This window comes from Corvus moneduloides, chromosome 18, assembly GCF_009650955.1.
Source record: "Corvus moneduloides isolate bCorMon1 chromosome 18, bCorMon1.pri, whole genome shotgun sequence".
NCBI classification, from domain to species: Eukaryota; Metazoa; Chordata; class Aves; order Passeriformes; family Corvidae; genus Corvus; species Corvus moneduloides.
The window spans coordinates 10,842,227-10,869,948 of record NC_045493.1 but is presented as its reverse complement, the minus strand read 5'-3'; the positions used below and the strand labels follow the sequence as shown (position 1 = coordinate 10,869,948).

At 47.6% G+C, this 27,722-nt stretch overlaps 1 protein-coding gene across 4 annotated transcripts in view; it reads right to left on the bottom strand.

The window, feature by feature from the left end:
- Window positions 1–27,722, bottom strand: part of HECTD4 (HECT domain E3 ubiquitin protein ligase 4) — a 66,909-nt gene that overhangs the window by 3,638 nt on the left and 35,549 nt on the right. For all 4 annotated transcript variants that reach the window (XM_032128301.1, XM_032128303.1, XM_032128302.1 and 1 more), the window contains exons 33-74: window positions 27,285–27,431; window positions 26,808–26,992; window positions 26,242–26,395; window positions 25,725–26,005; window positions 25,121–25,310; window positions 24,206–24,287; window positions 23,427–23,629; window positions 23,114–23,249; window positions 22,310–22,492; window positions 21,911–22,081; window positions 21,323–21,492; window positions 20,882–20,997; window positions 19,959–20,062; window positions 19,563–19,724; window positions 19,279–19,427; window positions 18,980–19,059; window positions 18,699–18,862; window positions 17,998–18,235; window positions 17,436–17,572; window positions 17,141–17,267; window positions 16,391–16,528; window positions 16,138–16,274; window positions 15,825–15,985; window positions 15,475–15,656; window positions 13,911–14,116; window positions 13,458–13,588; window positions 13,088–13,293; window positions 12,043–12,222; window positions 10,433–11,739; window positions 8,715–8,922; window positions 7,878–8,101; window positions 7,645–7,796; window positions 7,114–7,220; window positions 6,166–6,289; window positions 5,260–5,450; window positions 4,572–4,718; window positions 3,511–3,630; window positions 3,238–3,393; window positions 2,255–2,358; window positions 1,135–1,356; window positions 667–833; window positions 49–244 (exon numbers count right to left, since the gene is read on the bottom strand). In XM_032128301.1, the coding sequence (XP_031984192.1) occupies window positions 49–244; window positions 667–833; window positions 1,135–1,356; window positions 2,255–2,358; window positions 3,238–3,393; window positions 3,511–3,630; window positions 4,572–4,718; window positions 5,260–5,450; window positions 6,166–6,289; window positions 7,114–7,220; window positions 7,645–7,796; window positions 7,878–8,101; window positions 8,715–8,922; window positions 10,433–11,739; window positions 12,043–12,222; window positions 13,088–13,293; window positions 13,458–13,588; window positions 13,911–14,116; window positions 15,475–15,656; window positions 15,825–15,985; window positions 16,138–16,274; window positions 16,391–16,528; window positions 17,141–17,267; window positions 17,436–17,572; window positions 17,998–18,235; window positions 18,699–18,862; window positions 18,980–19,059; window positions 19,279–19,427; window positions 19,563–19,724; window positions 19,959–20,062; window positions 20,882–20,997; window positions 21,323–21,492; window positions 21,911–22,081; window positions 22,310–22,492; window positions 23,114–23,249; window positions 23,427–23,629; window positions 24,206–24,287; window positions 25,121–25,310; window positions 25,725–26,005; window positions 26,242–26,395; window positions 26,808–26,992; window positions 27,285–27,431 (7,945 nt within the window). The remainder of the gene's footprint in view (window positions 1–48; window positions 245–666; window positions 834–1,134; window positions 1,357–2,254; window positions 2,359–3,237; window positions 3,394–3,510; window positions 3,631–4,571; window positions 4,719–5,259; window positions 5,451–6,165; window positions 6,290–7,113; window positions 7,221–7,644; window positions 7,797–7,877; window positions 8,102–8,714; window positions 8,923–10,432; window positions 11,740–12,042; window positions 12,223–13,087; window positions 13,294–13,457; window positions 13,589–13,910; window positions 14,117–15,474; window positions 15,657–15,824; window positions 15,986–16,137; window positions 16,275–16,390; window positions 16,529–17,140; window positions 17,268–17,435; window positions 17,573–17,997; window positions 18,236–18,698; window positions 18,863–18,979; window positions 19,060–19,278; window positions 19,428–19,562; window positions 19,725–19,958; window positions 20,063–20,881; window positions 20,998–21,322; window positions 21,493–21,910; window positions 22,082–22,309; window positions 22,493–23,113; window positions 23,250–23,426; window positions 23,630–24,205; window positions 24,288–25,120; window positions 25,311–25,724; window positions 26,006–26,241; window positions 26,396–26,807; window positions 26,993–27,284; window positions 27,432–27,722) is intronic.

The following is a 27,722-nucleotide window of genomic DNA, read 5'->3' as shown; positions in this document are numbered from 1 at the left end:
CTCCCACCTTCCCACGGGAGGATCCCCCTCTCATGTCCCACAAAGCACCTTGAGGAATTCCAGGTTGATGTAGGGAAGGCCACAGGTCCTCAGCTCCATCTCCAGGGGGGTGAGCGTGGTCAGGAGCTGCAGGGGGATGATGGAGCCCAGCCCTGCCCTCACTGCTGTCATGCAGTCCGGGGTCTGCAGCTCCCGCATCCGCAGGCTCCGGATGGCGGCCGCGTACACGTCCTTGTTCTCCCACCTGCAGGGACACACATCTGGGATGAGGGAGGAGCACGTGGGAGAGCCCTCATGGCCCACCCTGTGTTTCACATGGAAGGGTTTTAAGGAGAGATCCTGATCTGGAATAATCCAGAGTGAGCAATACACGCTTTGCACTCCGATGCTTCCCAATCAATTCCGCTGTCCTCCGCTTCCTCCTCTCCTCCCACCTGCCCATCCCTCACAAGTGGGAGCCCCCACAGCTGGGACCAGCCCTGCTCCTCAGCTGTCTCTTACAGACCCAAACAGCATCAGTGATCCCAAGTTCTGCCAACTTCTCCCAAAGCAAAGCTTTCCCAGATCATTCCAACTTGGTACAAAAGCACCTCTGGAGATGCTGTGCTTGGAGAACCATTCCAGAGATGTTCTGTGCCATATCCCACCTGGAAGGCTGCTCCTTACCCCACAGGGATGTGCCTGCCCCTGGGACACAGCTCCACCTCCTCCCCAGTGAGGCTCAGGTAGGTGAATTTGCAGCAGGGTTTGTTGGGGCAGTCGGGGCTCTCCGTCGCCAGGTGCTGGGAGGCGATTTCGGCACACAGAGCTTCCAGCTCTGTCTCGTCACTGATCTGTCAGGGAACAAGGACAAGGACCTGTGACCAGCACTGCAGTGCCTCATCCCAGGTTCCCCACAACAGGGACTCATTCCAACAGCAAAATCCTGCACTGGGGGTTCTGCTCTGGTTTAGCAATTCCACATTCCAGTAAATCTTTCAGAAGCCGTAATTCCACCGTGCCCAGCAGCAGAAGAGAGCAGGGAACTTCTCCAGGGCAACAGGAGAAGTCAAAGAGGAGTCAAAACACCACCGAGGGCGGGCAGCAATGCGCCCGTGGGGGAATCCTGAGAAAAAGGAGAGAACAGGGACCTACATTTTCAAATTTTTTGACGTAGTTGTAGGTGAGGATGTCGGCTTCCTGCAGATCCACGTCGGGATCCAGGGGCTCTCCCACCAGGGTCTTCCAGAAGGAGGGCAGGAGGTCCAGGGGCAGGGGAACATCGGCGCGGATGGCGATGCCCAGGAGCTGCCCGAAGAAGTGGAACAGCTGCTCCTCGGCGTAGGTGATGGGGCTGGGGGTCAGGATGTACTTCCCCTGTGGGAAAAATGGGGCACACAGGGCAGGATTCACCAGCTGCCCCAGCCTGAGGGGCTGTGTGTTAGCAGGCCTGTGGAAGTGTTCCTGACTGGAACAGGAAGGATGATGTTCAGCTGGATACCAGAGGATCTGCTCCAGCACTGCAGGGAGTCCCTGTATTTTACACACTGGTATCACCTTATCTTGGCACCTCCTGATCAAATCAACCCCAGAAAGTTGGTTCCCATTTTGCCAAGCTGTTGATCAGCACTAACAGGATTTTCTGCAGTTTTTACATCAGTCTGAGATCCAAGTTTTTCAGCTGTGGGATGTTTCTAGCCTGGATTTGCAGAGCCAGGTTTGCTACACAGTTGGTCTTAAGCTGAGGAAAAGGAGCTGTTTCCCACTCTGAGAATATTCCCAGGAAGGAATGATACCTCAGGTAGTGAGAATTCTCTGGACCATCAGCTTTGTCTTGTTTCTAGAGAACATCTACTGCACAAAGTAAGACTCTAAATAGCATGGATGGAGCATTTTATTCTCCTGGCAACGTGACTGATCTTCCTAGTGACATTCCTGGGGTAAGGCCACAGAACAAAAATTCCTGGAAGTTCACCAGTTTGGGACAGACAACCTCTAAATCAGACAGCTGAACCTCCTCCCTCTGAACTCTGCCCAGGAGTTTTAATTCTGCTCCATTTTGCTGCCTGGGCTCCTTCTCCAAGTACCTGTTGCACACGAGGTGCAACACGGGATTCACCAACTCCCACTTCCAGCTCTCCCAGGATGTGGGACCTGCTTGGTTTCATGGATCTGAGGCCTCTCTGCACCTCTGACCAAATGTGTCCCACTCCTGTTCAAACCCAGCATTCAGAAAGAGAAGAACCCCCTCATTCTTGGCATTGGGATCTCACACCTTGTTCTTATTGACAGCAGAGCTGGGGCACAGCAGGAGCAGAGAGAGGGAGGAGCTCTGGAGCTCTTTACACACTTGCCAAAGGAAGTGACGGAAAGATCCACCTGGAAAAGAGAGAGGGAAAACAATGACAATATTCCTTTGTTCCCTGCTGAATTCGTAAGTGCTGCTTTGCTTTCCAGCACTCTAGAACAGCAGGAGTATTTGTTCCACCAGCTGGCCTGCAAATGGGATTTGGTGCTGGATTAGGAGATGGATGGGGCTGTCCTACAACAATGGAGGCGATGCTCCAGGGATCAGCACAGATGCTGAGCCACAGCCAGAACATTTATCTCCTCATAAACACTGTCAGTGCCACCACAGCCCTTCGAAAGACAGGAATTCCCCTTGGGAGAAGGCCCCATGGAGCTCATGGCTCAGCTGATGGGGGCACACTCACTCCCCTTACACCTCAGGCAGGTGACAGGAGCTGGTGACGTGAGAAGTGTGTTCTGGGCTGACTCCCTATTCCCCCATGGATCTCCACCAAGGACCACAACCAGCACAGCCCACATGGATCTGGACAGCAGGGATCCCTCTGCTCTTTGGGATCTGCCTCAATACCCCACTGAACAGCTCTGCAAAGCTGAATCCCCTCACCCGGGGTTACCCCAGCCTCCTCCTGGAGCAAACACTGAGGAACCAGCACCCCAAAGCGAGCCAACATCCTGGGGGATTGCATTCTTTTCCATGCACAAGAGAATTGTGCTCCTTAGCGTTTACATGAGGCACATCCTGGTGAAAAGCTGGGCTGTCCCTGGGGGATTTCCCTAACGTTACCTAGGCTGTCCCTGTCCCCACTCAGTGGTGTCGTGGACCCTCTGTCCCCACTCCCTGGTGCTGCAGACTCCCTGTCCCTGTCCCCACTCCCTGGTGCTGCAGACTCCCTGTCCCTGTCCCCACTCCCTGGTGCTGCAGACTCCCTGTCCCCTGTCCCCACTCACTGGTGCCGTGCACCTCCTCCCCGGTGAAGCGGATGTTGAAGGCGTAGGTGGGGTCCCCCCCGCTGGCCAGTTTGACGCAGAGCTGGGACGAGGGGACGCAGCCCAGCTGCCGGGCAGCCTGGCAGAAGTAGGAATTCTCGGAGGAACGGATCTCCCCTGTTCAACACAAAGGGAAAAACGAAGTTCCAGCATCATGGATCAGCAGCAGGGCTGGGGGAAAGCAGCTCTGACTCGTTGCAAACGGGGTTTGGAAAGGATCGGTGCTTCCCGTACCTCCAACGATTTCCAGGGGATCCAGGGTGATTTCTGGGGCTGCGTGGTCAGCAGTTCTTTGGACAGTGGCATTGAGCACTCTGTTCATGACAGTGACTTTTGTGTCATAAAAGATTAAACCTGAAGAAACAAACACATTTCAGCAGAGTTCATCTACCCACCATTTTATTCCTGAAATTCTCCAGTGGACAATGGTAGAATAAAAATTTCCCCTTCATTAGGTAGGTGACACATGGCTAGTCCAATTTTTAAAAAAAAAATACTTCATAGAATCATGGAATGGTTTCTATGATTCCACTCATCCAGTTCCACCCCCTGCCATGGGCAGGGAACACCTTCCATCATCCAGGTTTCTCCAAGTCCCATCTATTTGTTCCTCATGTTTTCTGGAATAAGAACACTGATGAACACAATTCCAATGTTCTATAAATAGGTCCCAGCAACTCCACCACAATCTCTGTAAACAGGAACACTTTGCCAAATAGTTTCCAGCAATCTGAGATGCTTTGACAGTAAAGCTACACGCAAGAAATGATGTGAAAAAATAGGGCTGTGACACTGCCCCAAAAATACATTTAATACCTCATATCTCCATGAAGAGAAATCTCTCAACATTCCTCACTCCCCCACGCTGGTTTAGGAGTGTTTTTTTCCAGCTGGGCCAATACAAAAACGTCCTTTCACACAGTGACATCCCTGGTGAATTTTGTATCTTCTTCAGAAAACAAATCTGGGAAATGTAATGACCCAAATCGTGGGGTTTTTGGTGCCTAATGAAGGCTGTAAAAATCCTCTGATGCACTATAGGTATTTTCTTGATCTTGCTAATGCTACAACAACGAAGTCCTGGGACTTTCACCCGATCTGCTTGTGACTAAGTCAGAGTTTTGATTTATGGATACTCCCAAGAGGATGAAGACCCACAGACACCGAAGAGGGAACAACTCCCTCTGTGGTCACGGTGTCCATGAGCTACTCACAAGGATAATCCCCCTCTCCTTAAAAGCAAACCAAGAGAGAAGTGCCCTGCAGCAGTGCCCTGGGGGCAGTGCCCAGCTGACCTTTGGCCTCCTGCAGTAAGGCAGCGATGCTGTTCCCGTACATCTCGGTCTGGCGCAGCTCCACCAGCGGCAGGAAGAACGTCTCCAGCGTGGTGTTGAGGGACTGCAGCAGGGCAAAGCGCAGCCGCAGGCTCTCCACGGGGACATCTGCGGGGGGAAACTCCCAGTCAGAAGCAGGAACAGATCCCCCAGCTCCTGCAAATCCCAGCAGCTTTGGTCCAGAAGCCACACAAGCTCCTTCCAAAGCAGCCCCTCTGATCCCTGCACTGAGGATGTAGGAACAGCCGTGATCCCTGAGGTTCCTCCCTGGATCTCCAGTCTCTGGGTGTGAGTCCAGAATCTTCCACTATCACTGAGTTTTCCTCTTCAAGTGCTTAGAACAGGATTTAGGTGACTAAAATCTGCCTAAGTCCAGAATGAAAATCCAGTCTTCCTTCCCCTGCAAGCTGAACTCACCAGGTATTTCCAGCTCCAGCCTGAGCTGGGAATTCTGTGTGGAGAGCAGGGAGCAGCTGCAGTGCATCCCTGACTTTGCCCAAGCACACCCAAAGAGAGAGAAGAGCCAGACTCGGCACTCCCCTCATCCCACTGAGCCTCCAGAGGAAAGTCCCCTCCACCTGGGGACATCCAGAAGCCCTCCCCAGCTCGTGCCCTGAAAGAAGCCTCCGTGCAAACCACCCAGACATACTCAAGAGACGGGAAATCCTGGGATCTGCTGCATCAGCTGGATCCAGGTACACCTCGTGGGGGTGCAGGCGTGCAGGGGTGATGGCCAGGTGGCGGCACAGGCGGTTGATGTACTGCACCAGGGCCACGTCCATCTCCAGGCTCCACTTGCGCGACGCCTTCTGCGCGTGTCTGGCATCGATGCAGGCACACCTGGCAGGGGACAGGGGCAGAGCTGCTCACTCACAGTGAGCTGGGCACCTACACTTGGAGTAGGACTACACCTGGAGTACAAGCTGGTGCCCTGCTCTTTGCTCCCCTTCCCTTAAGCATGACAAGAATCCCAGCGTGAGGCCAAGAGCTGATTTATCACCCCCATTCCTTCACTGGTATTAAGTAATTAGGCACAAAGGCACAGCCTATTAAGCTCACTTAGTGCCTATCTCCTCTGGAGATGATAAGGGGCAATTAGCCTGTGGCCTGACACAGGGAGATAAGGAGAATTCATTTAAGGGCGTTTCTTCCTCTACAATAATAAAAAGAAGTTTAACAGTTCCCTCTTCTACAGCATTTCTGACTCAGTACCAACCCTGCCAGTTAAACAGTGCACTGGCTAGGGAAGGAAACCAGAAACAGACATGGAGCTACAGTTCTCTTCAGGATAATTTATTATACAGTTTGGAAGCTCTAAAGGACACTGTGGCATCTGATTTTGTTGGCCATGCTGTGCACAGAAAGTCAGGAACCTGCATTTGGACAGCACGTGACTTTTAAAACATATTTTGAGGAAATAAGCAATTTCCTCTACAGGCCTTGCAGCCACTGATGAAAGTGTTAAAGCTTCTTGGATTAGGAACACTTGGGATCAAGTTTTTTGAAGTGAGCACAGTATCAGTATCACCCTCTCAAAGAGCTTTGCAAGCTGTACCTCTCAAAGTGCAGGTCGTAGCCACAGGAGAGGATGGCTCTCCACACGCTGCGGATGTCCTGCTTGGAGCGGTCCACCACGAACCGGTGAAATCCATCCAGGGTCAGGTACTTCTCCTCAGGAACTGGCACCACAGACCAGCAAAGAGTTCATGACTTGCCATGACGTTCTCACCCCACACAGGAGCAGGAGGTGGCTGCTGCCAGCTTCCTCCTGCTCTCCCATCCCACCATGGATCCCTTCCTGGGGAGCTCTATCTATCACACGCTGGTCACGCTCACCTCAGTCAGCGGCACTGCCCTTTTTCACTGCCCTAAGGGGCTCAAATCCCCCACTGCCCTCTGGAATAGCTCCCTCTAACCCAGTATCAAGGAGCCCTATTTGGCTGGATGCTGAAATTCCCCTTTTCTGAGCTAACCTGGCACTTCCTACAGGGAAGAGGGGAATCCAAACTCGTGTCTGTTCACTCTTCCACCTGACTAGAGAAAAGTTCTGAGCACAACCCCTGTCATGGCATGGCTGTGCTCCCTCCTCCACAAGTTCTGAGGTATCTCCATCATCTCCGTTATCCAATTTTCCACTTGTGGTTGAAGCATTTCCCAATATAAATTGAGAAGCACAATTTAAACCCACCTGGTTCAACCCCATAATATCCCAAACCCTCACTACACCAAAGCCTTGGAAATACACCCTTTAGGGAATTCTCTGCCTGGTTTATTGACATGTCCTACACACAGCTGCAAGAACTATTTGCTCTCATGCTGATGGGCCCAGAATCACAGACACACAAATAAAAGCAGAATTTTAAATCACTATTTTAAAAAAAATTAAGTTAGACTTGTTAGAAATAAAGACAAACCAAATCTATCGTGAGGTTATCTAAACATGTCAATAAAAAGATTTCTTTTCTATGATGCAAAACTAGAAAAAATTCCCTGCAGCTCCCACCTTCCTGTTTCTTTGTGGGAGACTTCTCAGGGTCCTTCTCCTCAGGTTTGCTCTTCTCAGGAGATTTGGGCTTTACAGTGGGTTTCTTCTCACTTAAGGCTGTTCGGCTGAGGGACAAAGTGGGTGTTAGGATCAAAAGTTTCCTTTCATCTGTTCAGAGAATCCCAGAATTGTTTGGGTTGGAAGGATCCTAAAGCCCATCCAGTCCCACTCCTTGCCATGGGACACCTTCCATAGGTCACTCCAAACCCTGTCCAACCTGATGTGTATTTTGGAATAAGTGCACTGGGATAGAACACTGATGAACACAATTCCAGTGTTCTATAAATAGATCCCAACAACTCCACCCCAATCTCTGGAAAAAAACACTTTGCTGAAGAACTTCCAGCAATCTGAGCTGTTCTGACAATAACGTCACAGTCACTTTCCCCATCCCAACACACGGAAGCACAGAGGGAGGGGGGATAAAAACCTGCATTTCTACAGTGAAATCCAACATTCCACAAGTGCCACAAGGCTGAGGACACCCACCTGACACTGTTGAGCATGGACTTCTCCTTGGTGGGGGGTTTGGTGACCGGGCGTTTGGTGCTCACCACCTTCACCGGGTGCTGCTCCTTGCCCGCCTTGTTGTACTTGCTCTTGTCAAATTTGGGCTTGGGAACTCCGTATTTCCTTAAAATCTTCCAACACAGAAAGTGAATGGTCACCCAGTGCTTTCAAGCGACACTAAAAGAGGCTGAGAACAGCTGGCAAAGCACTACCTGGGTCAGCTGGTCCTCCAGCACCTTCTTGGGAGGGCGGACGTTGGTGAAGAAGACGTGGAGGAGGTTCCCAGGGGTTTGGGAATTGATCTGCTCCTTGCTGAGGTAAATGTCAGCCACCTTGATGGGCTTGGCTGGGGTCAGGCTCAGCATTTGTTCCGAATGGATGCAGCTTTTAAAGATCTCTGTGAGAACTTCCCGAGCACCTGGCACCAGTTTTTCACCTGATGAAAAGAAAAAAACCAAACCAACAACAATTTGGTACAAAATACCACGAGAATTGGTTAGAATTGGAAATGTGAAAATACATTTTGCATTCAGATAAAATATTCTATTACATGGCACTTGCTTTGAGATGGGAAATCACTTTTGCAGTAAAAAACCTGCTCCTTCTGCACCCCATTAAAGACAGAGAACTGGCCACATCCTCTAATTATTACTTGTGGGAGTAGTGGGGATGAAAAAAGCAGATTATTTATCATGCCAGGATAAAAATTACGCTGTGCAGACAGACACCAACACCTATCAACTGAACCAAGCAGTCAAAAATTATTTTGGCGGCTATTTTCTCAAAAGAAGTCCTGAAAGAATTAAATCAGTAGTTTTTTGGGTTGATGAGGAGCGGTTTGTTTATTTATTTATGATTTATTTGATTAGCTGGGTGGACAACTGAGCAATGTTCAGCTTGCAAATAGCTCCTGCAGGGATAAAACTTGCTTTGGAATTTCTCCCTGGCTCGTTGTCACCGCTGATTTATACAGAAAAGGAGAATCTGAGCCCTGCTCATCCCCAAAAATGCCCAATACAAGTGAGATTTGCCCATATCAAACCACCTACCTTTTATTGACTTATCATTGAAATAATCCTCTAGTGCTGGGCTCCCCTGGGTGTCAAACAAACTCTGATTTACAGTGGAAACAGTTAAAATCTCTTCAGTTGACATCTCCATGAGCTCATCCTCCCCATCCAGGCTGGACAAGCCAATGAGGTCACTGCTGTTGAAGAGGCTGGCTCGGATTTTCTCTATTTTAGCTCTTGACCGTATCTGTACAAACATTGAAATTAATTCACAGCAATTCTGAGAAAACAAATTCACTTCCATTCATGGGAATTTGGGGTTTAAGCTTTTTCCCCCTCCCCATCCAGATGATCATTATTGTTTCTCTTCTAACACTCTGCTGCATCAATAATTTGATGCCAAAATTCAGGTTCAGCCTAGAAAAGATCCTTTCTGAGAACATCTGCCCACTGAAATCCTCATGCTGGGAGTTAATCAGGCACAGCTCTGATCCAGCTATCCCATGTGTGAGTCTGGAGACAGCCCTTGGGAACAGCAGGGAAGAGCTGAGGGGTCAGCCAGGTAACCTGGCATTATTCATAATTCTGCTGTCCCTGCCTCAGTTCTCCACTCAGAAAAATCAAAATTAGCACAGGCCTTGAAGCCTCAGCCACACAGATTGGGAAGGGGAACAGTAACTTCCTTTGATTCCTAGAATAACCACTGTCAGAGCAGCTCCAGACTTGGAATAGTTTCCATGTGAACACTCTGGCAGCTTTTTGTACACATTTAATTCTGTATTTCAATGATGTCTTAATGTCAATTAACAGCTCAAGAATAGCAACTTGCAGAGTTTCCATCTGAGTAAGCTGCTTTTCTTCTAAAAGGGGAACTGATACAATCCCAGACTATACAAAAACATCCCTCTCCATTCCCAGGCTATCAGGAATGGCTGGGCTTTTCGAAGGTCCTGATAAAATCTGCAGCAGGCAATTTGTGGAAGCAGCAGAGAGGGAGGTTCTTGTGCAGAGCTGAACACCTGGAGTGATGCAGCACCGATGGCAACCACCCACAATGCTTTTAAAAATTAATTTGGAACCAGACAGCAACAAAATTTATCATCTCTCCTAAAGTAGCTTTATAGAGGAAACCATAGGTGGTTCAAAATAGGTGAAAATCCACTGATTAAACATTAAATAATTGCCTTGTGGGTCAAACCAAAAGGGCCCCAGTCTCTAAATTCATCTCAGCAGTGGCCAGAGCAAACCTTGGAGAAAGGCACATGAAAGAGGAAATGAACTGATCTTCCCCCTGACGTGTTCTCCCAGCCTCTGCAAATCAGTTTAAAGATTTCCTCAGCTGAAAGCTGCAGTGGCTGCTGTGCTCCACAGCTACCAATCCTCCAGGAACTTAATCCCTTAGGAATTTATTCACAGTCTTGGCTTCAGCAGCACCCTGTGACAACAAGCTCTACAAGCTGCAACACACAAGACTTCTTCCCTTCTTCCTTCTGTTTTCCAATTGCTGCTGGGTCACTCCACTACTGGGTCCCCTCTGTCCTTTGAGACACAGGGATTGTTCCCAACACTGTGAATGTGGAGCAGGGAATTCCGTGTTCCTCAGCCATCCTGTCCAAGCTGAGAATTCCCAGTCTCCCTGGACTCACATGGCATTCTTAGACATACATTGACCCTGCACCCATGGAGAAAGAGCCAGTTCCTAGAGTGCAATCCCATTCTCCCAGAAAACCCCAGCTCCAGAGGCCCCTCTCTGTTACCTCCACCACAGCAAAGCCCTTGATGGGCCGTGACAGCAGCGGCTGATTGTCCAGAGATGTCACCGTGTACATGGAGCCCACGTCCGACACCGACGCTGTCTCCACGTTGTCCAGCGGCTCCCCAAGGCTGCCCAGGCTGCCCAGGCTGCCGGTGCTGCAGTGGGAAAGATCCAAACTCTCCTGGCTGGACACCACGTGCGGCTGTTCCAGCAATCCGGGTGGGATGGCCAGCTCCAGCCCTGCTTGGAACTGGTCCACTGAGATGTCGCTGACAGTCCGGGATATGCCCTGGGAGCTGCAGAGGGAAGCCTGGCTCGTGGATGCCGAGGCGCTGACGCTCATGGCCGGCGTGACGCTGCTGGAGCTGCTGATGTCCAAACTGTCGGCGCTGCTGGAAACCGTCGGCTTTTCCAGCTCCGTCCTGCACTCGCCTCCTTCTGCTTTGTCCTTGGTTTTTTTGGGATCCTCTTCCTGCAAAGGGATGTAGATCTCATCCTTGAAGACCCCTCCGTGGGCATTGCAGGCCTTCCTGATGGCATTCCTGACGGTGGCCTCCTCCAGGTGCGTGGGGATGCCGGAGATGACGAGCAGACGGCTGTGGGCCGTGGGCCCCACCAGGGCCTGGCAGGCATCGGCCACAGCATCGTTGGTCACACCCAGCCCCTGGGGGTCCTTCTTGGTCAGGTGCCTGAGGATTATCAGCAGGGTCAGAGCTCTGTGGAACCACAGCATGTCCTCAGGCTTGCTGCCCCCGATGCTGAGGAGCGCCGCGTCCGTCTCGGCCGCCCTGGATGAAGCCCTTTTCCCTGAGGATGAGGTTTTTTCCCGCTTCATTTTGACTTTTTTCCTCTTGGACAGCAAGCTCGGGCTCTGTGGTGTCTGCCCTGGGGAAGATGAGGAGGAGGAGGAGGAGTCACTAAGATTTGGGGCGCTGGTGGATGAGATCACATTGGCTGTCACGCTCATGTTGATGGGCAAGGTGACTTCTGCCACAGCCAGGCACACTTCCATCAGGGCATGGAAGTATGTGGAGAATCTTCCCTGGTCGGCCACTCCGACCCCAGAGCCACCACAGGCATTCCCAGACACCCAGTTCTGGGTTTCCTCATCGTAGAGCTTGTGCAGCTCTGACTGCAGGGCCATGAGCATGGCCAGGCAGGGGTTCAGCTGCAGGGCAATGGATGAGGACAACCCTGCTGGATTCTTTTTCTGCTCCAGGTTGTGGATCTTGCGAAGCAGCTCGGCCAAGAGGTGAAAGATCAATTCCTTCACACACGCTGCCATGTCAGTTGTCCAGAGGAAATTCCCTGTGTGAGGAAGGCAAGGCATGGCAGTCAGCAGTTTCACTCTTAGCAGCTTTACAACACCAGCTGCAAAAGTAACTCCATTAAAAAAAGCACCAGAAAAGCTCATTGCAATGTCGTGTCAGCACTTAGACAGGAAGGTTATTCCAAGAACTGCAAATCAACAGAAAATTTCTGGAGTTTCAAGAAAATTTCCTTATAGTGGAAGAGCTCAGAAAATTTCAACTGTAATTTTTGTTTCCTAAACTCCCCACCTGAGCCAGCACATTATCAGTGCTCATTAATAAGGAAATACTCCATTCTCACCTAAAAATTCCACTACTTGCAAGAGAACTGAGGCAGGAATAGTATCCAGTTCATCTTCGGATTTTCCATCCCCATCTTCCAATTTCCAGGTTAAGAGCTGTTCTGTGAATGCCATTGCCAGGGGAAATTCCAGGGGGAGGGAATGCAAGACCAACACAGCTCCAGGAGGAGGAGACACTCCTAAGCAAAAAGGTCCAAGAAAATCCTCATCATGACTCTGAGCATTGATAAAAACAATATTACTGTAAAAACAGTAATATTTAAGATATTTTCAAGGCTAAACTTGTGTTAAGTGAGAATTTTCTCTGCAGCACCTTGTAATAAACAAATAGGAATGTTTCTCTATATTGGTAAGTTGATATAATCTATAATTATAAATTCACAGAGAACATTTTATTCACATAAAGAAACAGAACAATTTTGAGCCTGAACATATCTAAATATACATACAGAACTTGCCGCAAATTAATTTATTTCTGTCTGATGGGTACTGAAAACAACATCAGCAGAAGAACTTAAGGATCTCCAAGGGGAAGTTTTAAGAACTCACTGCACCCAGTCACCTTCACTGCTCTAAATCCCACTGTCTCTCCCTTAGGGCAAGAGTAAAAAGAATATTAATGATTTTTCTTGCTGGAGAAGCTGGGGTGACCTAAGTATTGCTACACTGCAGATATATTACTCTGTGGCTAAGAGGGTCCTAAAAACACCTAAAAAAGCAATAAAAAATTATTCTCCATCTGAAACAGCTCCTCAAACACCAACAGCACCAACACTGCAGAAATGAGTATTTTGAATAAAATGTTTTGAATACAAACACTGCTGGGTGAACTCCTGGAATATAAAAATGAGAATCAGGTGGTTGCCAGTGTTTATAAAACCAGGCTTTTTTTGGTTAAGAATGAATTCCTCGTACAAAAATCCTGCCCTAAGCGCTGCTAGGACTGGTGAGCACACAGGAAGGTGCTCCAGAAGCCATAATAAAACTGGTCCGAGCTCTGAGAGGACAGTGAAGGCTTTTCCCTCGTGCTGTGGCTGTGCTCACCCAGTTTGATGTGCACCCTGTCCGTGGGGGTGATCACAGCCGGGTACTGGTTGGTGGTGGGGGGCGGCGTGAGGCCGGTGTTGGTGGGGGAGGCGTCGCGGGGGTAGCACACGGCCTCGATGAGGTTCAGCTGCCCGTTCCTCTTCACCTTGTGCCCCAGCCCATAGACCAGCACCCGAGCCCAGGGGGCCTTGTACAGGGACGAGCTGGGGAAACAGCAGCACAGCTTGGTTAGGCTCAAACAGGCTGGAAAACATCCCAGCCACCGCTCAAAACAAGTCTCGGAGAAGACAAAACTCTCAAAAAATCGGTAACTGCATCCCCGGGGCTGCCAGGCTCAGACCCAGCTCTGCCCCTCTCCATGACTCACTCTTTTCGGAATCCAGACTGACTTTCCTTACAGGACACGATCACAAAGGCAGCCCCAGGAAAATTCACATCCATGTTGACTTTGGATTCGGAGATTGGGAATTCTTCAGCGGGAAACTGTTCTGGTGCCGCCTGTAACAGGACAATTCCTCGTGAAAGATCCCAAACAGCAGCAAACCTCCTCCCTCTTCTGTATTTATAGACTGCTCTATAGCCAAAGTATTTAATTAATTGTAAATTATGACACAGGGGGAGGCCACTTCATTTCAATTCAATCCAGAGCATTGCTACTGCTTTGTGTTTTCAGTGTGCCCACTGCAATCAGGATAATAGAATCCATCCAGAGAAACAATTCCCTGTGAGGGAACCATCACGGAAATTACAATCACACACAGAGCAAGGGCTCCTGAGAAGGGAACCCAACACTCTCATAAAACATGAGTGAATGTTTTACCTGCAGAAAGGAGCAGATCTGTTTGGTGAGGTCCAACAGACTCTCCTCTCCCTGATGCAGCGTCCGAGTAATGGCCACAGTGAGCCACTCCCTGATGGCCTGGGAATTGCCCTGGTAGAAGAGGTCTGTGGCAGCACAGGTCTGGGAATGGATGCAGTGCTGCAGGGACTGGGCCAGGAGAATGGAGCTTGAGCTGATGGTTCCATCTGGAATAACAAGGAGAACAGCACAAATTTGGAGATCACTCCAAATGTTTATGTAGCCTGGGAAACAAAAGGTGTAGAACACCTGGAAGATTCCCAGCCTCTGTTTTCAAGTGGAAAACTCCTTGCCTAAAAGTCAGCAGGAGAAAGGATCCACCCAGGCCCAGCCTTGTGGCTGGGATGGCCTCTCAGTGCCAGCTGTGCCCCTCACCAGCCTCAGCCCAGGCCCTGGCGAGGGCGAACACGGAGCTGTGGGATCACCCTGGCTCTGTTCCCCTGGGAAGGCAGGAACACATCGATCCATTGCTGAAGTACAATGAGGATGAGTGACCAGAGGGAAAAGCAGCTTTATCTGTTCTCAGGCTTTCCCCACAGAGCAACCAGATCATTTTTGGGCAGCCGCAAGTGGCTCTCAAGCCCCGACACCTCGTGGCTGTCATCGTGCAGCTCCCAGGAGAAGTCAAGGAAAACCAAAGAGCAGACCTCAAAGGAGTGGGCAATTCACCAAAATGCCAGTTTGGGAATTGGATGTATTAGCAGGACTTGAATTAGATAAATTTTAAAGAGGAAAAACTAAATTAAAGCTTGCAAAACTATTCTTAAAGCCATGCAAAGTAGTGCTGTACTCTGCAAGAGGATCCTTTCCAAGGTGGCATCTGTTAGAGGCAGCCAAGTTCCAAAGGAATTGAAAGAGGGAAAAGGACTCTTTCCAAGGGTAAATAATCACTTTCTATTATTAATAACCTATATTTAGCACTTCCTACTTCCTCCTCATACTCCAGCCATGTGACACACGTTTCTCTGCATGCAGAAGGGCTTTGTCACGATCACTGTCTTTGTCAACACTCACTTGAATGAGGCAAAGCTTCTGTTCCATGATTCAGCACAAACATTCTCTACCCACAGCTGGGAGTCCCGTGGGAAAAGGACAAACCACGTTGTGAAATGAAGAACAGCTCCATTTTGAAAACTCTGAGACCTAACTGGCATTTAGCTTTACTACCCAGGGACTTTGAAGTGATCTCAGTTCCTTGGGGTTGTCCCACATGGATGCTCCCAGTGCCCCCAATAAACAGAAGATCACTGGTGACAAAGGGACAGGAACACACTGGGTGGGATCTTAGGACTCTTAGGATCTTAGGCTCTTAGGATCTTAGGCTCTGACCTCTCCTGAACACTTTTAATTAGATCATGAGCAAGAATTTGAGTTTGGAACCTATCATTGAGGTCAGGAGTCCATCGAGACATTCTCAAATACCACCATTATTAACCAGCTAATAAAGACATACCAAATTCATTCATTTTTTTGTCCCCAGAAAAATACTGTACCAAAAAGAGCCATGACAAAACCAAGTGTTTACCAGGAAGAGGTGGTGCAAGAAGCTGGTTGGAGAGCAGCTGCAGGTGCTCCAGGGTGATATCCCGGATGGCAGGAATGTGGAACAGCCGAGTGAACATGTGGGGAGATTTGGGAGCAAAGATATTGAGCAGAGCCATGCGACAGTAGAGCTTGGCCAGGGCAGCTTCACTCCTCAACAGCTCCCTAGGGAACACAAACATTAATTCAATTAATTCCTTAACATTAAATCCAACCATGAAGTTTGTACTGCTTAAAAAGAAGCTGTAGCAGGTAACTGAACTACAAGAAATGCTCTTCAGGTAATTCAAATTCAGGTAATAAAGTGCCTTGTAACCACATTTCTTTTTTCACCTGTGAATTTGGATGTTGGTGTTATCCAGGGTGACCAATCCGTTGGTTGCAGTCCTCCTGTATCCTGCAGGTGGCCTTTCCAACATGTCAATGGGATACCAGTACCTCACCAGGACTCCCTCACTCCGCAGGTAGGTCTCTACTTGCACCAGTTCATTCACCTGCAACACCAAACCCAGCACTGTCAATAACACGATACTTGCAACCACATTTTTCCTTCCAAGAGAGCCCCAACCCAGCATCCTGAGCGGTCTGTGCTCGCAGCTGTGTGATGCTGACCCATGAAAAGCCCTCCCAATGTGTCTTTACTCACTGAATCCACATCCAGAACAACCCCATGAAGGCCAAATGTCTTGAGCATGCCCCGAATGGCAAACTTGGGTAGAGCTGTTCCGACAGCGCTGCTGGTGACGTTGTTGCTGTCAGGAGAGCGAGTCACCACCGTGAGACCTGGCAGAAAGGGACACCAGGTTTGAAGGTGTTTTCCTCAGGAGACAATTTCTGCAGTAGATCCCAAAAAGCCTGAGCTTTTCTTTACCCCTCAGGATCCTTTGTGCTGCCCTTACCTTTCCGTACTTTATCAATTGTGAATTTGTTTGCTTCATCTTTGATATCCTCGATGGTGGGAAGGTAGAGATCCCTTGGGATGCCTCCGTTTTCCTCGTACAGGAATTCCACAGTTTGCCTTGCTATATCAACCATTCCTGAAAGACAGCAGGGAAGGAAGTTATTTCCCTCAGCCACTTGAAATTTCTTATTCTCATTAAGATCCCAAGCAGGTGAGTTTTCTAATTACTTAAATACTCTCTCAGTCAGGCTGAAAGATGGAAATTGGGAGTTTTCCTGAGAAAGCAGAGCTTTTCCTGAGCTGAAGGCTCAGAATTTCTACCTCGCTCTTAATGTGACTTTCCCACAAACACATTGTCCTGCCAGACCTGAATTCTGCAAGACTCCCAAATCTCCTTATTATTATTTAAACCTCGTAAGTTTTGCCTGGATAGTCACAGACAGAAAATGCCTGGATATAGTTTCTTCCCCAACTGTTATTCCAGAATGCTTCTGTGTCCACATCACAATGAATTCTGTCACTATTTCTGAAACCACTTTCCCTATTTCAATACTCCAACTTAGTAAAAGTGTTAAAGAAAAAGCATGAGCACAAACCAAATTCTAAGCACTGGAGGGAAACAGCAAGTGAATTTTTGTTTAAGTTTTCCAGCCCTGAATAGGGTAAAATATGAAAGAAACACAGGTGTTCTCTCACACTTCCTGCCCATCACAGAAAACAACGTGCATGGAAATAACTACAGCCATACCTAACTGTAAAGCTCCTTTAATCTGATCCAGCCCAGACTTCCTCTCAGCCTCATTACGGAATCTTCTCCTAATTGTAGGGAAAACTTTGGTTTCCCAGGCTTTGACCAAGAGGGCATAGTGATCCTCCTACAAAGAGAGAAGTGTTTTAGAACACCAAGAAGTGGTAAGTTACCAGCAGCTGTATTTCTGTTAGGGAAGCAGGAACAACTCTTGTGGCCAAATTTCAAAACCTAAATGACAAGATCTGGTTGTAGGTTATAAGTTAGAGGAGGCAAAGTTTGCCACATTCCTCACCCTGGGAATATCATCGTCATCATCATCATCACTTTCATCATCTGCAATAGGAGGGGGGTGAGGATCAGGGCCTGAGGTGATGAAGTTCTCATAGCTCAGCTCCATTTTATAGTGGCAGGATGTGTCACTGTCATACTCTGCAAGACACCGACAGAAATAATGAGATGCTAATGCATGCAAAGACATCCCATGAAATTGGAGCTACACAACATTCCATGCTCTCCAGGCAGGGGGTGGGAATGCAATTCCTTTTGACACAGCATAACCAATTGGTGATCCAATCCACCGTAACATCCTATTGTATCCCAAGCCCCAATGAGCTCATTTCTCATTGTAGCTGCGCTAATTACGAATAATTTGTGTATTCGTACAGAGGAAGACCAAAGAAGATGGTTTGAATTGCCTTGTCTAAAATCAGATAAACATGGCTTTCTGTGCTACTGCCCCACCTAAACAGGCACTACCTAAGGAACAAGGACTGCAGCCAGGCTGGGTTTAAATCCTATTTCTTTGCTTGGCATTTCTGCTGGGAAAGCTTTAAAAGGAATTAAAGGCACTTTACGTTGCTGAGCCGTGGCGACAGCGGCGATCCTGCAGGGGGGCCCGTGGGTGCCAGGGTCGGAGGCGATGCTGGTGCCAGCATCATTGTCACTGTCAGAGGCCATGGCAAAGGGCAAGGCCTCGAAGTTGGCACTGATCTCCTCGGCCAGGTCGAGGCACAGGTCGGCGGCGTTGCGGTGAGCCTGGCCCTCGGCGTAGGCGAACGGCCGCGAGCCGAAGTTGGCCCGCACCTTGGTGTTCTGCAAAAGGATGCAGGGAAGCTCTCAGATCCTGCTCTGAGCCCTCACTCTGCCTCAGTCAGCAGCTGATCACACCTCCCCGCCACGAGGATGCCCAGCTGGCACTCTGGAAAGCTTTAAGCTGCCAAACACACGCTTTGAACTCGCCTGCTTTCCAGCTTCAAGTTGCAGCAGCCTGAGCTGGGTGCTTTGAAGCAATGTCAGTGCTGGCAAGGAATGCTAAGAGAAGGGCTCCTGGCACAGCACAGGGCATCCTTCCAGGTCAGCTGCACACTGCTGTGCTAATGGGCAGGGAAAACCAAAATAATGACACAACACATGCATCTGGGAGGGCCAATGAATACCTCAGCCTACCCGAGAAAGGTAAAAAAGATCAATTTGCTTTTCTACAGAGCAGGCTCAATATGTTATATCATGTTTTTAATATTGCTGGAAGTACACTGAATGACAAATACAAACTTGCCTTTTTCTGAATGTGGACAACTGGCCACATTCCACCAGACACATCCTCTAGGTAGGGCACAAGTCTCTGCCCACAATATGTAAAATAAACTCTGCCCTTTGCTGGCTGCCCTGGAGGAGGGGGAGTTCCTTCTGTTCTTTCCCATCCAATTCCTGCTACATCACCTGGAGAAAAACACAATCACAAAAAGGATTTGATCAGTTTTCTCATCCAGCATTTCCCTGACATTTAGAGGATTTTCTGATGGAGCAAATAAGGATTTTAGCCGTGCTCTCACATACCAGGGGAAAGAGTCACATCCAGTCTGACACTCTTCCACTGCAGCAGGCTGGAGCCATTGTAATGCACTGCTCGCCCATTGCTGAGGGGCAACAAGGACAGAATGAGACAGAGCATCGAGACAGAGCAGGATCACAGCCCACCAAAGCTGCGATACTGTAACTCTCCTTATTTTGCAGAGATATTCCAGTCCATCATTTTAGCATTTCAGTTAAAAAGTATGTATTGCCCACTACAGCCTCCTCCCCAGTTTGCTGACAAATGCACTGAGCATGGTTTTTGATGTGCACCTCCAACCTACTTGTGAAAGAGGCAGGTGCCCACTGGGTTTGTCCAAGCTCCATCCCGTTTTTCAGCCTCTGTGGCAAATCCAAAGGAAACTATTGGCCCAGTGTCATCATCTGTATCTCCATAGGAAACCACTTCAATTTCCCAGTAGAACGACGGTGCCTAGAAATAAAAATAATAACACGTTTTTAAAAATTATTTACAAAACAAAGGTTGAGGAGGCAATTTTCTTGCTTTTCCTTCTCATGCCCTGTTGGATATTAAATGACAAAGTGCTGTAGAGCTGTGAGGTCTCACCTGCACTGGGACTGGGGAGGTGGCATAGATAAAGGTGCCCCGAGGAAGTCCCCCGCCTGCACTGGGATCAGCCAGGAAGGTCACAGCAGTGAGGTGTGAGGAGAACATGCAGGCTCTCACTGGGGGGAACACCCTGGATGGGCTCCACGTGATTTCTTTGGGCTGCAGATACAACAGAGCAGTTTATTCTACCAATCACAATTCAAGTCACCCACTAAAATACAACCACACAGTTTATGAGGTGCACGTTTAAGACAACTACAACAAATCACATCCCAATGCAAAATTCACAAGAAATTCACATTAAAGGAGATAATTCAAGAAGAATCCTCCCAGTTTGGGCAGCAGCAGAGGGTTCTCTGAGGGCAGAGGGCTCAGCACTGTCCCTGTGCTCACCTGTCTCCTATCTGCTTGGAGAGGAGGAGGAGGGGGCCGAGCACAGTCGCGGTACAACATCCGTAACCTCTCACACTGCATCTCCACAACCACGAGCCTCTCCCCTGCAACAACAACCCAAACCAGGCATCAGCTTCCAGCTGCTTCCTTGAGTCCAGCAGTGTGATCTTAGTACAGAAATAAATATGGTATTTGCACTTTGAAGAGGTTTGATCAGCCTCGCTTACCTAAACTATGAAATTAAGGGTAAAATACAACGTATGCAAAGTGTTTTCTCATGTTTAATTTATATTTGGTTAGCAAAGATAATGCTGTGTTAATTAAGATATAAAGTTATCGAGCAAGTTTATGGCCCAGCAAAGGCAGGAAAGCAAAAAAAATCATGCCTACTGTCAAAAAAATCAATCCTTGCCCTTTTACACCAAAATCCCTTGGCTCCTACCCTTCACTTCAGCCACTTTTCCTCTGGCACGTTCCTAAAACTTGCCCCTGAACTGAGATTTCCGCTGGGCCCATTGCTGATCCTTAAACAAGGAGAGCTCAAGGACCAGGAATATAAGAAAGCATTGCAAAAACCAGCAAAAAAGGTGATCAAAAGAAAACATACAAATGATAATGTCAAGGAATACAGAGTAGGATATGCTGGAAGCAAGAGAAGTAGAGAGTGCAGAGGAGAACCAGTCCCAGGACTTGCTTCTTTGATACACAGAATAATCATGTTCTGGGCTAAATTAATGCCTAATGTTTAATGATTTAGGCTGACTATTAGCTGCTCTTACATCAGCAGCTCTGCAGCTGTGACAAGACACCCTGTCCTGTGCCAGTTCCTAAACTCTGAGTGGCTGGAGGACAAAACACTGAAATGATTTTAAAAGCTGCTTTCTCTCTGACCTGAATATGCCAAGAAGGTGTTGGCTACATACCAGGGCTGCACTCCTGGGCCACCAAATTCAGAACTTCTACAGCAGCTGGGCACTGTTGAATGAATTCTTCACAGAATGAGCTGTCTTCCAACAGCTGAGCCATCACCAGGCATGCTCTGGAGAGAAAAATAACACATTTAAAGTGTTACAAAGTGTGTGCTGAATTCAAAGCTGGCTTTACAGTAGTGAATTCAAGGGTGTTTTAAGAGTAGTCTTAAACTTAACTCTGATTTTAGCTGGACCCTCCCCAAAGGCAGCTTTTTGCTGCTTCATAGATGGATTTACTGAAGCATTTGCTCAGTGTGTTACAGGGACACTCATGAACAACACCCAGACACTAAAAGGGAGCAAGGAGGAATTTCTACTGCCAACACCCCTAGAGGAAGGGCACAGGAACTCATGCAACTCCCTTGGATGTTGGTGCACAAAGCCAGGACTCACCTGGTTCTTATTTCAGCAAGGAGCCGGACCACTGCCATTACTGGGGTTGAGCCATCTCCTGTTGCAGGAAGTGAGGTGTGAATAGAGAGACTTCCCTCCTGAGGGAGCAACATGGACTGGACTGCCTGTACTACCTTCTCAGTAATGGACAGTTTATGAAGAGGCAATGCCTGATGGTGGGGGGGCACGGTAAAAAGTTAAATTCAAGTAGTTAGTTTCTAAGAAATGAGGGTGTTTTATTACCTGGAGTTAATTCTTAGATGTTACTATCACAAAATCAGCACCAAACACCAATAAAAGAAATAAACCCACCCCAAAACCAAGCTAGAAATTAACCAAAAAAACCCCCAACCCAGTATGCAATGGAATATATTTAAGCACAAAAGATGAATATTCATGTTACTTGAATGAGAAATTAAATATATTGTTAATATATGCTTAAAACAACAAGGCAAACTTTACAAATCATTTATAAGCAAAGATGAAACCTTTTTTTTACATGCTGCAGATTAACAATCAGTATGCTGTGACAGAAATAAAGCAAGAATCGAGATTATACTGAATATTGGATATTTAAAACTCCCATACCTCAGATCTTGGAACAGAGAGCCTAGATAATGGAATAGTTAAAGTGTCTGATGCCTGGGAGGTCTTTCTAGTGTCTATAGTGGTGGGTGGGAATTTGACCGTAGCTATACCTTCTTGCTCATTAATAGATGCCACAACTCCAATGCTTCCTGCTATTCCTTTGCCTAAAACCTACAACCAAGAAGGGCTGCATGAGATTGAAGGTGTCACAACCAGGAATCCGTGTTTGACATCACACACCAACTGCACACACAACCACACGGGGGTGTTGTAGCAAACAAGCTCCACACGCTGCTGTTCCACAAGCACATCTTGCTCCCAAGGATCCCAGGGCAGGGAAAACCTCGGGAGAGCAGCAGCTCTCATCTAAGATATCAAATGTGAACAGTGCTGAATTACCTGAACTTCAGAACCTATTTTAATTGTCTCCTTAAAGCCACCCAGAGCACACAGGGCAGCCACTGCCTGCCGAGCAATCCTTTGAAGTTTAGCCAGTTTCCTTCCACTGCTACTCCCATTCTCCAAAATGCTTTCTGCGTATTTCCCAAGCTGTGGAATGTACATCAGAGCCCGAGACAGAACCTGAAGACAGAAGCAAAAATACCAGGGAACGACTTCAAAGCACAGTTCCAACAAAAACCAGTGCCCCAAGCCTCCAGCCCACACAGTCTCAGAAGAATCGTTTTTGTTCCTGAAGAGAATTATGTAACTCAGAATATTCCACGTTCTCTGAAGTGTGAGCACCATCAAAGCCATGACCATTCCCTGGTAACTTTTAGGATAAATACAATCTTGGCAAAAGTCTTTGCTGAGGATTTCACCTAAGGAATAGATTAGGTGCTGGGGGATTCAGAGGAACATAAACCCAATGTGTTTTGTTCCAGCCAACACTTTGTACCCGCAGAGGCCACAGCCACGAGAACAGCCAAGGTAGAATAACCTGCCACAGGCAAGGGAACTCCCTAACAAACAACTTTGTTAATGCCTGAAAAGAATGACAGCAATTATCTAATGATGGGTCGATTTTGAGTATTTGTCCCACCCTGACAGCTGAGAAAGGGCTGGGTCTGTGCAGTTCCACCCTGATGTGAACTGTTTCTGTGCTATATCAGAAAGGAGCAGCTCAGGCCTTGCTAATCATTAGATTCTCTAACTACTCAACCCCCAGTGAGGAATGTGCCACTCGTGGTTGTGTTTGCTCACTTTTTCAGCAGTTGTTGTCCAGATCTGAGCTGCATTGGACTCTGGGGCCATGAGCAGGCTGTGCAGCAGGGCAATCACCTCTGCTGCCATGCTGTTTGCAACGTGCCCGCTGATGAACGGCCTCACAGGATCCGTCCTGCGCAGGAGACACAGGCAATTGGACCATTCAGTTCAAAACCACAGAAGGAAAAGAAGCTTCAGTTGTCAACAAGATACAGCACAGAAAAGGAAGCTTATGAACAGCCAGATTATTTTTTGGGAGAGCTACAAATATCGGTAGAGAGAAAAGCAGAATGCAGACTGAGGGATTTACCTGGCGAGCTCTGAATTCCTCTCCCTGCAAATGGATGTTTGTGCAGTCTTCTTTTTGTCCCCAGTGGACAAGCCACTGCTGGTCTCTGGATTGACAGTCTCTATGGGTGGCCCCACACTCACTATCAGCCCAGATTGTGCCCACTTGGTTGCTTTTCTAAGAGCTGCAGCAGCTTCTTCTGTAATGACCTCGCAGCAGCCACTCTGCAAAGGAAATGGCCATGGAAGGCAAATGTCAGATCCACTTGGGTCACTCTGCTCTCTCTGCTCATGTAAAAGTGCTGAGAACACAGCAAAACCCCCTCCTGGGGGTAGATTAGTCATAGGACAAGTTCTGTCTCTTGCTTTTTATCATCTACAGAGAGATCAGGGATCAATTCACTGACTTTAACATTCCATTCTTAGATTAACAGTTCAGTTTCTCTGATCAAAAAGCTACAAATGAGTATTTCTGGTGCAAACACTCAAGAACATGCCTGAAAATAGACATGAAATTTTAGTTCAAGTGTGTGGCTTAAAATTTGCACTATCAATATGCATTAAACACTTGAGAAAAGAGAATATTAAAGGGGCTTAAACCTGACCTACAACGGTTGCAGGAAGCATCAGCTGAAATTCTTTTTCATCATTTACCCCTGTATGGGATCTGTATTTACAGAGGTGAATGATGAATAAAACAACATTTAACAAAGGGGACTTAACATCAGTAAAACCCAAGAATTCTGACCGGCCACCAATTTTTAGGATGTTGAACAATTCCTTAGTTATTCCTCCTCTTACTTTTGTCATGTCCCGATCCATCTTCACCACCTTCTCCATGTTGGCTCCAGTTCCCAGTCGGAATGGGCGGCCTTCTGAGCTACTGTTGCAGGGGAAACAAAACACAGGAGCTTTGTTCTCACTGCTGGAAAACACAGCTGAGCTACACAGCCCAATTTCATATATTAGGGGTGGTTTGAAATGATTTGAAGCCACCCTTGCAGCTGAATGCTCAACAGCAAGAGAAATATGAGGCAGTTAAGGATATACCCCATTTACAGAGGGAATTTAATCCTATTGAATGTATTTATTTGCAATGCAATTTAACGTTTTCCCCCTGAACAAGCCTCATGAAATGGTTTTTATTGATCACAAATGCCCAGGGCTCCGAGTTCACCTTTCACTTGTACCTTTCAGCGTAATTTTTAGAGTACGGGTTCAAAATCAACCCATGGAGTGAGGGAAGATGAAACAACACAAAATGCAGGAGGTGACAGCATTGGGCTGTTTGACACTCAGTGATCCCAACATCCAGGTGGGTGCTGAGAATACCAAAGAATGTTTAATAGCAAATTAGTGTCCAACTTATGCATTATTAAATCAGTGCTTTTAAAGCCACTTTGCCTTGACAGTTCTATTTGTTAGTCCTGCCCAGCCTGTCACACCATAAACAAGATCAATGAGATTCCATCACAAACACAGAATCTAAGGAGCTAATTTTTCATGTGATTGTTTTCAGACAGATGATGTTCCTGTGTTCCTTTGCATTATCTTATTGCTTTGCCAGTAAACACAACACACTGGGCAGACACTTTGCTGTCCCATTTACTCTTCTATCTAGGATGTATTTTTCTGCAGCTGAGCACTGGAAAAAAGGAGAAGATAAAGTGAATTGGTAAAGTTGGTTCTAATTCCAATCCAGTGAGCTGAAATTACCTTAGTAAAGGCTGGAGGACTTCATGGGAGGACTGATCTTCTCGTTTATGGATAAAAATAGAGAGTTTACCATCCACTGCCTCACTTTCTTCTCCAGGATCTTTATCACCTTTTATGGAGTTTTTAGGGCTGGCTTTTGCCAAGGTAGTATCTGGCTCAGAGGCAGTTGGAGAAAGGACTGTCTGGCAGCCTTGAAGTAGAAAGGAGAAAAGGAAACAAAGAAACACAACCATGAATTTTCTTACCCTTGGAACTAATGCTGACACACCTGGGATGTGTCTGAAACATCGCTGGGACACCCACTTTGGTCTGAGGACAGGGAAATTAGGAAGCAGATGGAAAGTCACAGGAATATCCTACTTTCAGCACTGACAGATACCTCCCAATAGTTGAGCTTTCTGTCAATAAAAAAGCTCCTGGAACAAACAGATTACCCAGAGAAGTTGTGGCTGCCCCACCCCTGGGAGTGGACAGGGCTTGGAGCAACCTGGCATAGTGGAAGGTGTGGAAGGGGGTGGGACTGGATGGGCTTTAAGGTGCCTTCCATTCCAAGGTTCCATGAAACATGAGTCCCTTGGGCATAACACCAAACAGCTGCTGGTACCTGGCACGACATAATCCGCCAGCTTTGCCAGCAGGAGGGAGGCAATCTTGGAGGCTGGGTCACTGGGATCATCCTGCTCACTGTTCAGAGAGGGCACTGAGTAACTCCAGGGAGGCAATTCCACGTTTCCACAGTCCTCAACACTCATGAGAGGCAGCGCAGCACGACACAACTGCAGGATTATAAGGACCAGCTTTGGAGAAGGACGCTGATCCAAGAGGAGGGACAGAAGCTTGGACACACAGGCTGGCTGGCTCAGGATGGCTTTGCCAATGTGACTCCTGAAAGGGGAAAGAATCTTGAAATTAAAACCAAATTAATTTATTATTTACAAGATGTATTAAAAGCAATTTCAGTGTCTGACAAAATATCTGCAACAGTTCTTCCGTAACTTGACAGCACTGATTAAACACTAAGATTAAGGGTCAGTTTTAGAATGGTTTGAAAAAATCCACCAAAGATCCCACATGGGCTTTGATACATAGGAAAAAAATACTCCAGAGCAAAGGCCTCATACCTTGAGAGGTCATTCAGAAGGCTGAGGACATCCTGAAGTGCATCATTCCCTGCAGCCTGGTTGCCACAGCACTCGGTGGCTCTGGCCAGGTGGTTGGTGAGCAGGCTGGAGACCTGCCTGGCCAGCCCAGAGTGAACAGCGTCTGTGGAACCCCCTTTGGAAGGGATGGAAGAATACACAGCTGTAATCCACAAAAATCAATGTACACACCACAAAAATAACCCCTGATACATCCATCACTAGCCAACAGCCACGTGTCTGTAAGTTTATGTGCGTTATGGGTGAATTCTACCATGAGAGAAATGCCAAATGATCCCCCAGAATCTCCATGTTCTCTGATTATGTTTACACAGAACCAAGTGGCAAAATGTGAAATTATTTCCATGGGAGAAAAAAAGCCAGAATCGAAAAACAAGAAAAAAAAATCAACTGAATTTTGTATTCACTTCTTAGGAACCCACAGAGTCCCATGTCATGGTGAACGACTGCCCTATTTTAAACACATTTACACCACTCATCAGGCAGTTCTAACACACACAGCTGGGAGATATTTCCCGTGTTCCTACCTTCTTCCTTCTCCCACTCCACACAGCGGTTGGCCAGCACCTGGAAGGCAGCCCAAGCCATGGTGGCCACCTTCTGTTTCTTGGTCTGTTTTTCATTTGAGCTGGACTCTGTCTGGCTGCTCAGGCTGCAGAGCCGGTCCATGAGCTGGACCAGGCCACTACGCACCAGACACTTCTCTTCACTCCTGCAGGAGAAATCCAGGGTGGAATTAACTTCTCCATCACAAAGAGACACAACGGGAATCCAGAACTTGCTGTTAGCTCAGTAAGTAATTAGTTCACTCGGCAGAAAGATGGTTCTGCCTCTCCCTTACCCTCCCCAGATGAAATTGTGAGGGAATTGAACTGGATGGCCTCAGATGCTCCCCATGATGAAGAAAGGGGATGTATTTATACTACTTAATGCTTCTCCTTAAGGCAAAGCCTACTAAAGCCAGGTGTGGATGCCCCCTTTCCCTTCCCCAAGCGCTTCCACACCTTGTGTAGGGAATGGTGCACAAGAGGCCAATGCTGTTGGCACAAGCGATGGGGTACCGGGCACACAGGGACACCACTGACGTCATTGTCTCTCCAAAAGCCTCCTGGACCTGCTCTACCATCCCACCACACGTCAGCTCTTCAATCCTGTTGGGAGTTAAAGATTGGGAATTGAAGGCTTCAATTCACAAAGTTCCAAAGGTAGCTGTAAGAAAATAATAATCAGTGCATGTTAAGGATTACTCAAGGGAGACTTAGAAGGAAGACTGCAGGTCACTCATGTTTTCACATGAAACATGTAAACAAGAGAGTTAGAGCTCAGACATCTCACTACAAACAAAATACAAAACATTTATTACATTTAGATGACAGTATCAGCTAAATCTACCACTAATAGCTAATTAACATTTATTTGGAATTAAATCAAGGGAGAAGGAT